This window comes from Gouania willdenowi, chromosome 12 (assembly GCF_900634775.1).
Source record: "Gouania willdenowi chromosome 12, fGouWil2.1, whole genome shotgun sequence".
NCBI lineage: Eukaryota > Metazoa > Chordata > Actinopteri > Blenniiformes > Gobiesocidae > Gouania > Gouania willdenowi.
The window spans coordinates 761,952-774,368 of NC_041055.1; the positions used below are offsets into that span (position 1 = coordinate 761,952).

At 41.2% G+C, this 12,417-nt stretch overlaps 1 protein-coding gene across 1 annotated transcript in view; it reads left to right on the top strand.

The window, feature by feature from the left end:
* The window catches only part of ttc28 (tetratricopeptide repeat domain 28), a 45,079-nt gene extending 33,580 nt beyond the window's left edge, over positions 1–11,499 (top strand). Inside the window, exons 22-30 of the mRNA XM_028463414.1 lie at positions 512–759; positions 1,162–1,286; positions 1,583–1,660; positions 1,738–1,897; positions 2,693–2,769; positions 3,005–3,131; positions 4,529–4,636; positions 4,709–5,192; positions 10,135–11,499. Coding sequence (XP_028319215.1) covers positions 512–759; positions 1,162–1,286; positions 1,583–1,660; positions 1,738–1,897; positions 2,693–2,769; positions 3,005–3,131; positions 4,529–4,636; positions 4,709–5,192; positions 10,135–10,996 — 2,269 coding nt within the window. The 3' untranslated portion in view covers positions 10,997–11,499. The remainder of the gene's footprint in view (positions 1–511; positions 760–1,161; positions 1,287–1,582; positions 1,661–1,737; positions 1,898–2,692; positions 2,770–3,004; positions 3,132–4,528; positions 4,637–4,708; positions 5,193–10,134) is intronic.
* The last annotated feature ends 918 nt before the right edge of the window (positions 11,500–12,417 follow it).

Here is a 12,417-nt window from a genome sequence, read left to right on the forward strand (position 1 = left end):
GAATTTGAATTTTTAATTTGTTTACTTTACACATTCAGTATATAATCTACGCAAAGTTTTATAATAATAATAATAATAATAATACATCGATTTTATATTTTTGGGGACTCAAAGTCACTATAAAGAATACAGAGAAATAAAAAAGATGGAAAAGAAATAACAATAAAAGTAAAAGAAAGGTTAAATATGTGCATCAAACATTCACATATATACACATGCATGTACAGAATATTATTAATATACTATTTAATAATATCTACAACAAAAATGTATTCAATTACATTTTGAAATACAAAATATACCTTTTATTGTGATTATTAATATGTTTTATATCATTATATACATATTATATGTTATTGATGTCCTTGGTAAAATTGTTGCTTTTCTTTCTTATACTTACGTTTGAAATGCATTGTGGGAAATGGTGTGTGAGACACCACCGTGCACTCATAGAGACGTTTTTTAGTTACTGTCCACTAAGGTGACCTCTGACCTGTGACCCCCCCCCCAGGGCGTACCCAGAGTCCAGCTGCAGGGTGACGTCTGACGGGGTGGTGGGTCTGACCCGTGCCCTGCTAGGGGCGGGGGTCCAGTGTGTGTGTGTGTCCCTGTGGCCCGTGGCCCCGGGGCCCTCTAAGCTGCTCACACACACCCTCTACACGGCTCTGATGAACGGATCCACCGTTAGCCACGCCCTCAGAGATGCCATGAGCGCTCTACAGAACAGCACGCACTACTCTGACCCCTCCCACTGGGCTGGTGAGTGCTCACACATTCATTCATCATTTCATCCATTCATTACTTCATTCATTCACTCGTTTACCCATTCATTCATTAGTTCAGTCATTAATTCATTTAATTATTCATTCATGCTTTTTTTCATTTTTCAGTTATTCTGCAGAACATCTATTCATTCATTCATTCATTTATTGCTTCATGCATGCAATCATTATGTCATTAATGAACATTTATTGAAACACTCCATATGTGATTCATTAGTTTGTTCATAAATTACATCATCTATCCAATCAGCCATTCATTCATTTATTTAGTTTCTAATTATTACATTTGTTATCTACTTTACTCACTGACTTCCTGTTTCTCTGCAGGCTACGTGCTGATTGGTCAGATGTATGAGTGTTACTTCCTGTTTCTCTGCAGGCTACGTGCTGATTGGTCGAGACGTGAAGCTGAACAGTGCTCGGTCACTGGTGGGAAAGGCTCTGACTGAGATCCTCCATCACTCAGAGAGAACCAGGGACGCCCTCAGAGTTCTGCTTCACCTGGTATTATTCATCAAACACTGACATGTTGGCAAAAAATGTATTTATTTATTTATTTGTGACAATCAATCAAGTTTTATTTCTAAAGCACAAGTGTGTGTGTGTGTGTGTGTGTGTGCGTGCGTGTGTGCGTGTGTGCGTGTGCATGTGCGTGTGTGTGTGTGGGGGTGTGTGTGTGTGTGCGTGTGTGGGTGTGTGTGTGTGGGGGTGTGTGTGCGTGTGTGTGTGTGTGGGGGTGTGTGTGTGTGGGGGGGTGTGCGTGTGCGTGCGTGCGTGTGTGTGCGTGTGTGTGTGTGTAGGTGGAGAAGTCTCTGCAGAGGATCCACAGTGGTCACATTAACCCCATGTACACGTCACAGCACAGCGTGGAGAAAAAGGTGAGTTTATCACTCAGACTATGAGTTCTCCTTCCTCACCTCCTCCTCCTCCTCCTCCTCCTCCTCCTCTTCCTCAGGTGGGCGGGGTACCTGGGTGGAAGGCTCTCCTATCAGCCGTGGGTTTCCGGTTGGAATCCTCAGTGGGCGGTTCTGGCCTCCCCGCGGCCGTATTCTTCCCCAAGTCGGACCCTGGAGGTCGACTCCAGCAGTGCAGCACCACGTTACAGTCTCTGCTGGGTACCACAGCTTTTATATTCTACACCACATAGTGTCTATGAACACATATAAACACTAAATAATAAGTGTAACTATCATAGTGATGTTTATTAAACCATGAGGAAGAGCATGAAAATACATTTCATCTGATTTGTTAGAGAAGTTTAACAGTAGCTGTGTGAGAATTCAGACCCTGACATCGTACGTTTCATTGCAAAAAATAAATGAATCATGTTTAAAAATGAATCAGAAGGCAGAAAATATGTAAAATAAAAGTCCTACATACGTTTCATCATCCTGAGCTGTTATCCTGCGTGTTCTTCTTTCTTCTTCTTTTAAGGAAATCCTACTTCACATTGATGAGAAATCAACACATTTTGCACAAAGGTCCATCCCACGCTTTATGTACGAGCCCTCACAGGAAATCCCCCCAAAAACGACTCCTAACAAAGCAACGACAAATATACACAAAATTACTACAAAGATGGAAAAAACACAATTAAAGGATTTTAAAAACTCAAAGATATACAAAAATGACTCCAAAATTACCACAAAACTATACAAATGGAAAGGAAAGATGGAGATAGGATGACTTTAAAAACACAAAAATGACTCAATTAAAACACAAAAAAATGACAGCAAAAATAAATCGGATAACAAAAACCGAGAATGACTCCAAAGACGGACAAAAGTCAACATTAAAAAATGCAAAAAGCCTCCAAACGTGCACATAGCAACAAGATAAATACTCCATAGAGTGATTTCCAGTGTGTGCATGAGATGAAGCTGATGGTTTGAGGTCTTCCTCTCCTCCAGGTCTCTCTCCCTCAGCTCTACAGGCTCTGTGTAAACTACTGTCATCCTCTGAGGCTGGAGAGCAGCTCATACATAAGGTACTCACATACTTTAGTGAAATAAAAGTTCTCTAACAAACTACTGGGAAGGTTAAAGCTCTTTCAATTCAAGAAAATATTTTTTAAAGTCTCATAAGTCAAGGTTTTTATATAAAAAAATATCATGTTTTATTCTGAAAGTCCACCTTTCTATGTATTAAAACAGACCTTAACATCTCCAGATGAATGAAATCAGAGGTTTTAAATCCAGGTCCACGTCCCCTCTCTCTATCAGCTCCACCAGGTTCTGGCTCAGTGGTCAGGTGATAAAGAGCAGGATGTTCCTCAGGTTCCTGTCCAGATGTCCATCAGTGTCCAGCTGTGGAGGATACCAGGATGTCATGAGCTCCTGGCTGCACTGGGTGAGTTAACAGAAGAAGATGTGAACAGATGTTTTATCTGTTCTAGACTCACACACAGAACATGTGACCTTTTCTCACACTGAGTAAAAATCACTTCATCTTTTTCTAACATTCAACACTAAGATTGTAAAGTAGTACATGCAATAAACAGCAACTTTAGCAACATTTAGCAACAAACCACGTTTAAAAAATGTTTGTGAATTTTTTTATATTACTTTTGACCAGATTTAATATTAATATTTCTCAAATTTGTGATATTTTTCTTCTCGTAAAAATGTAATGTTTAATGTAAATGTTAAATATTACATCTAAATCTAAATGTTATATCTAAATGGTAAATGTTAAATGTAAATGTTAAATCTAAATCGAAATGTTAAATTTAAATGTTAAATCTAAATTTAAATTTAAATGTTAGATCTAAATGTTAAATGTTAATGTTAATGTTAAATATTAAATTTAAATCTAAATGTTAGATCTATATTTTAAATTTAAATGTTAAATCTCAATGTTAAATCTGAATCTAAATGCCAAATGTTAAATCTAAATGTTAAATCTCAATATTAAATGTTAAATATTAATATTAAATGTTAAATCTAAATGTTCGATATAAATGTTAAATCTAAATATAAATGCCAAATGTTAAATCTAAATTTAAATGTTAAATCTAAATTTAAATGTTAAATCTAAATCTAAATTTAAATGTTAAGCATAAATGTTAATGTTAATGTTAAATCCAGATGTTAAATTTTAAATGTAATTGTTAAATGTTAAATCTAAATGTTAATATTGAATGTAAATGTAAATTTAGATTTAACTTTGTTTATTGTCAGAATTCTGAACTATGACATACCCAACTCATGTTTATTACTGTACTTTGGCAGAATGACAGGAAATGTGTTAAAAGAGGACAGATATTTGTTTAAAATTTTGTTAGCAGCTTGTAAAAAAGCAATTACGAGAAAATGGTACAAACCAGACCCACCAACACAAGATGACTGGCTCAAAATGGTGAAAGAGATTCACATCATGGAGCTTTTGACCCATAAGTTAAGAACCCAAGAAGAAAAATGTCTGGAAAAATGGGAGAAATGGACTGTACACACATCGACAGGATAAAGACTATCACACTGACACTAACATCAGATCAAACTGTAGAGACACGGCAATGCAACATGTTCTTTTTCTGTTTTTGTTTGCTTTTTTTGTGTTTTTCACTTTTGTATGTAAAAAAGGAAATAAAAAATAAAGTATAAAAATAAAGTATAAAAAAAAAAAAAGATTTAACATGTTTCTGTCTGCCTCTTGTGTTTCTAACTTCTTGTGCTTTCATGGATCGCTAACAAAATTCCTCACAGTTTCTTGTCTAAACTGTTGTCACGTGTGTGGTTTTCAATCAGGGTTGGACCTCTGTGAGGTGGGTCAGGAGGAGGTGATGCTGAGGACGGGCAAACAGGCGAGTAGACGCAGCGTGACCTTTGCCCTCCAGTCCCTCCAGGCTCTGTTTGGTGAGAAACGTTCACTGAACAACTCCATCCGTCACCGTTAGGAGAGTCTGAAGGGTTCTTTTTGACTTTCAGAGTGGGCGGAGCTTCCCAAGAGACTGAGCATGGACAGCTCGTCCTCGCTGGAGTCGCTCTCCTCTGTGTCGGCCTGTCAGCCTCACTACGACCACGCCCCCTCGCTACTTCCTGTCGACGGCTCCTCCTGCGACGCCGTCTCCGTCTACAGCCTCTCCTCCCTCACCTCCTCCCTCAGCTTCCTGTCTAGGCCCGAGCCAGCAGGAAGTGACGTGATTGGCGTGCGTTCTCCTCAACGGGAGCCCCGTAGAGCCCCACACCCCCCACACAGACACCCCAGGAGTCATGTGACCAACCAGGAAGTGAGAGTGGGATCTAGGAATGAGGATGAGGAGTACGAAGGTTACTCCATCATCAGCAGTGAACCTTTGGGAGGAAGAGAAGAGAGGGGGTGTGACACACTGCCATCACACAGAGGGGCGGAGCCAACGCTCTGCTCACATACGTCTCCCCTCAAAGCTGTGACTGACGTCACACAGACAACGTAAGAACCACGTCTTTATCATTTCACAATAAAAGAAAAGAAACATTTAAAAAGTCTCAGGTTTTTCACAGGTGTTATAGACATAGGACAGCATGTGTGAGTGAGGTTTGTTTCAGGGCAGAAGCCTGGACAGACTTCATGCTCTTTAGCACTTATTATAACAGGACAATAAACATTTAAAATACATTAAATCTTTGTAGCTTCGGTGCATGAAAACTTTTCTTTGTCAATCCTAATAAGAGGTTGTAGTTCTCTCAAGATGGCGCATGTGCTCGGCCAAGCCTCTGCTCGACTCCTATGTCGGCTCTTGTTGAGTGTTTTTGCAATTTATGTGGTCATATCAGCCCGACTATCAAATGGATTTGTTTCTGCTGTCCGGAGTTACGATCGTGGCTCTCTTTTTCACATAAAGGAGTCTATGGAGTCCCTATACAGTTAGTGGGACAGGTACAAACAAACTTTTCCTCCCCCCTTTGTTTGCCCGCGGGACTCACCTGAGTACGTGTTGCTGTCTCGAACTCCTGGCAAAAAGAGGAGGCAGAGGAAACGAGGCTGTCGGTCCGGCGTCCAAGTTAGACGCAGGTGGGCTCCACGTTTGGGAACCGACGCCCTGGATCGCCGGGTCAGGTGCTTACGGAGGATTCCTCTCCTTGGTGTGCGCCGCGGTGGCGCCGCGCTCTCCTCCCGTGTCATCTCCTCCGGTTCCCTGGAGCCAGTGCAACGTTGGAATTGTGACCGTTGGGATACATCGCCTCCATATCTTTCCGTGTTTACACCGGTCAACAACCACCTGACTTCCCGTCACAGATGGAGAGCACATGACCGTGTTGCGTGCCTTCGACCAATCCCGCTGTGTCCAGCTCGTACAGCTCCAGCTGACGCAAAGTCCGTGACGTCACCCTTGATTCGGCTTGGCCTATTGAATGCCCGTTCTATTGCAAACAAATCTTTCTCCTTGAATGAACTGTTTACCATGAAAAACATGGATTTTATGGTCATCACGGAGACATGGCAGAGAGAGGAGGAGTTTATTCATCTAAATGAACTCTGTCCTGACGGCTGCTCAGTTGTTGGGAAGCCCCGCCCCTCTCGTCGTGGAGGAGGTCTTGCTATGGTTTACAGGGACACATTCACCTGTAAAGTGATGAATACTGAAGTCTTCCCTTCCTTTGAATCACAAATGTTTAAAGTTGGTTCGCCCCGCCCATTTTATTGTATGCTGGTTTATCGTCCCCCTGGACCTGCTGCTGCCTTTTTAAAGGATTTTAGTGACTTTTTATCTTCAATAATCAAGTTGGAAAATGTTTTAATCCTTGGAGATTTTAATATTCATGTTGACGACAGCACATCCTGCCCAGCAGTGGAACTTTTAACAATGATTGAAACTTTTAATTTTGAGCAACACGTCTTTGGCCCTACTCATCAAAAGGGTCACACGTTAGACCTTGTTTTTTCACTTGGTCTTAACGTTGCCAACCTTTGTATAGAGGATGTCCATATGAGTGATCATTACTGTGTTTTATTTGATTTAATCTCCAGTCCTAAGCCTGTCCTTTCTGAGCTTAGGTCACAGAGGTGGATCATCACAGAGAACACAACAGCAACATTTTCTGCTATGTTTAACTCTGAACTGTTCTTACAATGTAATGATGTAGACAGTCTCATCCACAGCTTTAACAGCCATTGTGAGTTCATTATGGATCTGGTTGCACCTGTCAAATCCAACCTGGTGACTCGCAAAGCACCGAGTCCCTGGATTAGTGATGGTATTCGTGATTTGAAGAGACTATGTCGAAAAACTGAGCGTCTGTGGAAGTCTTCCAAACTTGAGGTTCATAGGTTGCATCTGAGGGAACTTATGTCTTCTTTAAACGAAATTATAAAAAATGCCAGATCTGACTACTTTCGTCAGCTGATCACTTTGAACAAGAAAAAACCTCAAGTATTGTTTGATACCATCAACTCTATTGTATGTCCTGCTGCTCCTCTTACACCTGTGTTCTGTAAAGCTGACAGCAATGATTTCCTAAACTATTTTATCGATAAACTCCAGGATATCAATGATAATCTTCCTCTGCTCTCGTTCTGCACACCTGGTGCTGTTGAGCTTGTTTCCCACGAGTGGTCCTCTTTTAGCCTTGTAACACAGGCCGATGTCTCATCTATGGTAACCAAAATGAAGCCCTCTTTCTGTGTGTCTGATGTTCTGCCCTGTAGATTTTTTGTAAAAGTCTTTGATGTCATTGGCCCCTGGGTTACCGATCTGATCAACCGTTCCCTGTCAACTGGTGTTTTCCCAGTTCTTTCAAACACGCAACTGTAGAACCACTTCTCAAAAAGCCCAATCTGGACCCAGCAGATTTAAAAAACTTCAGGCCCATTTCTAAACTTCCGTTTTTGTCCAAAGTGTTGGAGAAGGTGGTCTCTGATCAGTTGGTACCCTTCTTGGAGAAACACAACATTTTCGACACTTTTCAGTCCGGTTTCCGTAAGAATCACTCCACGGGAACCGCCCTGCTTAAAGTGTCCAGTGATATTATGATGTCCGCGGACTCTGGAAAATGTGCTGTTCTTGTGTTGTTAGATCTCTCGTCAGCATTTGACACTGTGAATCATCAAACCATGTTGACAAGACTGCGTGACCTGGTTGGAATGTCTGGACCAGTCTTGGAGTGGTTCTCCTCGTATTTGTCGGGGAGGAGTTTTAGTGTCTATGCAAATGAGTTCCTGTCTGACCCTGCTGATTTGCTGTGTGGGGTTCCCCAGGGCTCTGTTTTGGGCCCGATTTTGTTTTTACTCTATATCCTTCCATTAGGGAAAATGATCCAGACCTTTGATGATGTTTCCTACCATTTGTTTGCGGATGATATTCAGCTTTACTGCTCTTTTAAGCCCTCTGAGATCCAGAAATTAAGCTCTCTGCTGAAATGTCTTGCACTAGTTAAACAATGGCTCGGTGCAAATTCCCTACAACTGAACCCAGACAAAACGGAGGTGCTGGTGTTTGCCCCTGATGACGCTATGCCTGGGATTCACCAGTATTTGGGCGACCTGAGTTTGTCTGCTAAAACAAGCCTTAGAAATCTTGGCATTATCTTTGACAAAGCAATGTCATTAGAGCACCACTCTAAACTGTTGACAAGGAACTGTTTTTACCAACTGAGGAAAATCTCTAAACTACGTTCACTTGTGTCCAGAGATGATCTTGAGATGATTATCCACGCCTTTGTGTCTTCCCGTTTAGACTATTGTAACAGCTTATTTTCCTGTCTAAACAAAAAGGCGCTGTCTCGTCTTCAGCAGGTACAAAACTCTGCGGTGAGGTTACTGACTCGCACAAACAGAAGGGCCCATATTACTCCCATTCTAAAAGCCCTTCATTGGCTCCCAGTCACTTTTCGTTTCAATTTTAAAATTCTGGTGCTGACCTTCAGAGCCTTGCATGGTCAGGCTCCCTCCTACATTAGAGACTTGTTGTGTCCTTATACCCCCTCCCGGAGGCTGAGGTCCCAGGGTCAGAACCTGCTCATGGTCCCCCGTACCCGTTACAAGACCAGAGGAGATCGCTCCTTCCAGGCGGTCGCGCCAACGCTCTGGAACGATCTTCCGTTTTCCTTGCGTTTGCTTGATTCCGTTGATGCTTTTAAGAACCAACTGAAAACCTATTTGTTTCAGAAAGCATTTTAAATTCCAGTGATAAAGGGTTGTTTTATGACCATCATATTCTTGTGACTGTAACTGTAATTTGTATTGTATTGTATGCACTGTATGTATTGTGAAGCACTTTGTGACTCCTGTGTGTAAAAGGTGCTATATAAATAAATATTACTTACTTACTTACTTACTTCATTTCCCGGAACCTTCCAAAATAAAAGCATCAACTAAAAACATTTTTCTAAAAATGTAACAGTAATTTAGACGTGTCTCACACGTGGGGGGTGTTCATAAAAACAAATATTCCTCCCCCTCACTTTTTACAGAGGGATTCATTGATGAAAACGTATTGGTCCAGTTAGATTGATTGATTGGTGATCAAGCAAATCACAGCCAGCCATTTGACGAGGGTAAACAAAGAGTGAACAGTGACATGAGTATGAATGAAATGAGTAACATGTGGCAAAAAATGGTCGAAAAGTGGAAAAAACATGGCATGAAAAGGGTGAAAATGACTAAAATGGGCCAAAAACAGACAAGAGTGGCAAAAATGTACAAAAAAAAAAAAAACCAGGTGGTATATAATGGCAAAATGTAGCTTAAATGAGAAAAATGTGGCAAACAATAGTGAAAACTGGCAACAATGTAGAACAAAAAGAGGCAAAATATAGGGAAAAAGGAAACAAGTGGTATTTATTGGGCAAAAGGAAGCTTATTTAGATGAAAAGTGGCCAAAAGAAATAGCAAAATTTGACAAAAATTAGGAAAAAGATATATTTATTGGCAAAAGGAGCTAAAATCTGAAAAAAAACAAATAAGTGTCAATCTCTTTTGAAAACGGTACAAAAATTAAACAAAGGAAGTTGCAAAATGACCAAAGAAAAAAAGATAAAAATGGGTTAAAAAGGTTTTCTGGGGGAATAATCTTTTAAATGAAGACATAAAGACCCACATGTTGAGAATCACTGACTTAATAACAGCTTTATCATGGTTTTAGTAAATACATTTAATAAACTAAATTCTATCCTTGTCACACCCTCACTGCTCCAACTCTGCAGAAATGAACAGAGATTAAAATATTTATTCTACATTCTACATGGATCAATAAACACACTTTTCTGAAGCTTTTTGCCACAGATTGAAAACAACGTTTCTTCATTTCCTGTTTTTTGACTGCTCCACTTTTTAACCCCTTTTATTAACATTTATCAATGAGATGATAAACCCTGCTCAGCACTAGGAGGACAAACACAGAGCAAATGGATGTAAATTGTCTCTTTTCTTTCAGATCATCTCCTGAACTCAGCAGAATGGATAAAGTCAGCAGCTCTGGGTCAGACCAGGACCAGGACCAGGACCAGGACCAGGACCAGGACCAGGACCAGGACCAGTCCAGTACAGAGACAGACAGCACAGTGAGGTCCCAGGAGGAGAGGGTGGTCCCAGTGGGTCAGCTGGACCCTCAGGAGTTAGCTAGGAGGATCCTGGAGGAGACCCAGGACCACATGGAGGCTGTGGAGAGTCTGCAGAGAGGAGCTCTGGCCACGCCCACCACACTAACCACGCCCACCACACCAACATTGAGGCCATCTAGATGCTTCCAGCCCTCTGAGACCAGCGCCTTCAGTCGCCCCCCCAGTAGCACCAGAACCAGTCTGAAGACCTCCTCCCCCCCGTCACCGTCCGTGGCCCCCCGACCCAAACCTCCCTGCAGGTCCTCGTCACTGCAGAAGATAAGCTCCGCCCACATCTCTCCCTCTCCCTCCCTTTTATCCACAGGATCCAACAGTTCAGATCACAGTCTGAGGAGGTCTGACAGTGGAACCACAACCAGGTCCTTCCATGATCTCAGAACCTTCTGGACCACCACCACTGCCCACAGACAGGAGGGTCCCTGTCCTGGGAATAACAAGATGAGCACGGTCCAGAGGGACGTCCTGGGTTTGTTGAACCTCTCACCGAGACATGATAGACCTGGGTGTGGACAAAACCTGGAGCAGAACTCCCCTCCTCCTCTTCCTCCTCCTCCTCCTAGTCCTCCTCTTCCTCATTCTGCTGGTCCTCCTAAAAACTCTAAAGTAGGCATGAAGCTTCCATCTGGGAACGATTACAGGTTCCTCTCACACATCTTTCCATCCTCCAAATGTTGACAAAGAAACTCTTGTCTTATTTCTGAATAACAGGTTTGTAAAGCTGCTCTAATCCATAACTAATAGTGATTGGTCGATATCGGTAAAAAACAATCACAAACGATGACAAATCCACAGATAAAATGTCCTCCTATAGTCTGGGGGATTTTTCTCTCATTTTTCTGATTATCCACAAGTTCTGAGCAACTCAAAAAGCGTAACGTGATCGCAAACAGAGCGACATCCACGTGCTTCTCACACCGATTCCAGACGATAGTCTGTGTGAAGCTGCTGTGATGTCGGTTTCCATCACACGCAATGATTGGTTCATTCAATGAAAATTAATCACTTTATCGCGCGTAATTTGTGTTAAAGTTATTTTCCATTGTTTTCATAAATGTGTCCTGAAATCTTGTAAATGTCCTTATTAGTAGATCTACGTCTAACAAACACATTATTATGAACCATATTCATTTATTTAACTTGTTCCTCCATCTTGAAATCATGTGATTGATGATGTCACACGGCCCCACTGCCTGTAAACATCTCATTGTTTTCTATTGGAGTGAAACATTCAGCCTGATTTATAGATCATTTAGTAGATTTATAGATCATTTAGTAGATTTATAGATCATTTAGTAGATTTATAGATCATTTAGTAGATTTATTGTCAAAATAACAACTTGTGCTACTTTTTTGCTTTAGAAAACCATGAAAAGTTAAAGATGTGGATGTAAACCTCTTGTTTACAGAAAGAGAATAAAAACAGTTGTGACCACAGAGGGCGACAGTTTCAACTCTGAGGTTTTGTAGTAGACAATAAAGCAGAGAAGAAGAGCTCTCCTAAGGAACCTTTACTCTCCCTTAACCAGTGCGCTGACACGCTCTGGTGGCTGAAGTTAGAGAGTAAATCACAAACTGTTGAAGGACTTCCACCCAAAAGGACTTCTATTCTCAGGGTTTGTGTGTCTGCAACAGTCTGTGATTTATTCGCTAACTTCAGCCACCAGAGCGTGTCAGCGCTAGATGATCTATAAATCAGGCTGAATGTTTCACTGTATTAGAAAACATTGGGATGTTTACAGGCAGTGGGGCCGTGTGACATCATCAATCACATGATTTAAACATGGAGGAACACAGGCTCTAAAACTGTAAAGTAGTCCTATTTTTAGAAAACAATGTCTTTAATAGACATACAGTATATTTACAATAAGAAGGTTTTAGGACATATTTATAAAAACAGGAGGAAAATCCTTTTAAATGCTGAGAAAAGTAAGTTCTGACTGATTTCTGATGTTAGTTTATTAACGTCTAAGCACTGACACAATGTCCTGTTACTGTTAGTTTCTAATGTTTTTATTAAGTGTTTTCAGTGCCTTCCTCTTCCTCTTCCTCTTCCTCTTCCTCTTCCTCTTCCCCTTCCTCTTCCTCCTCCTGTTCCT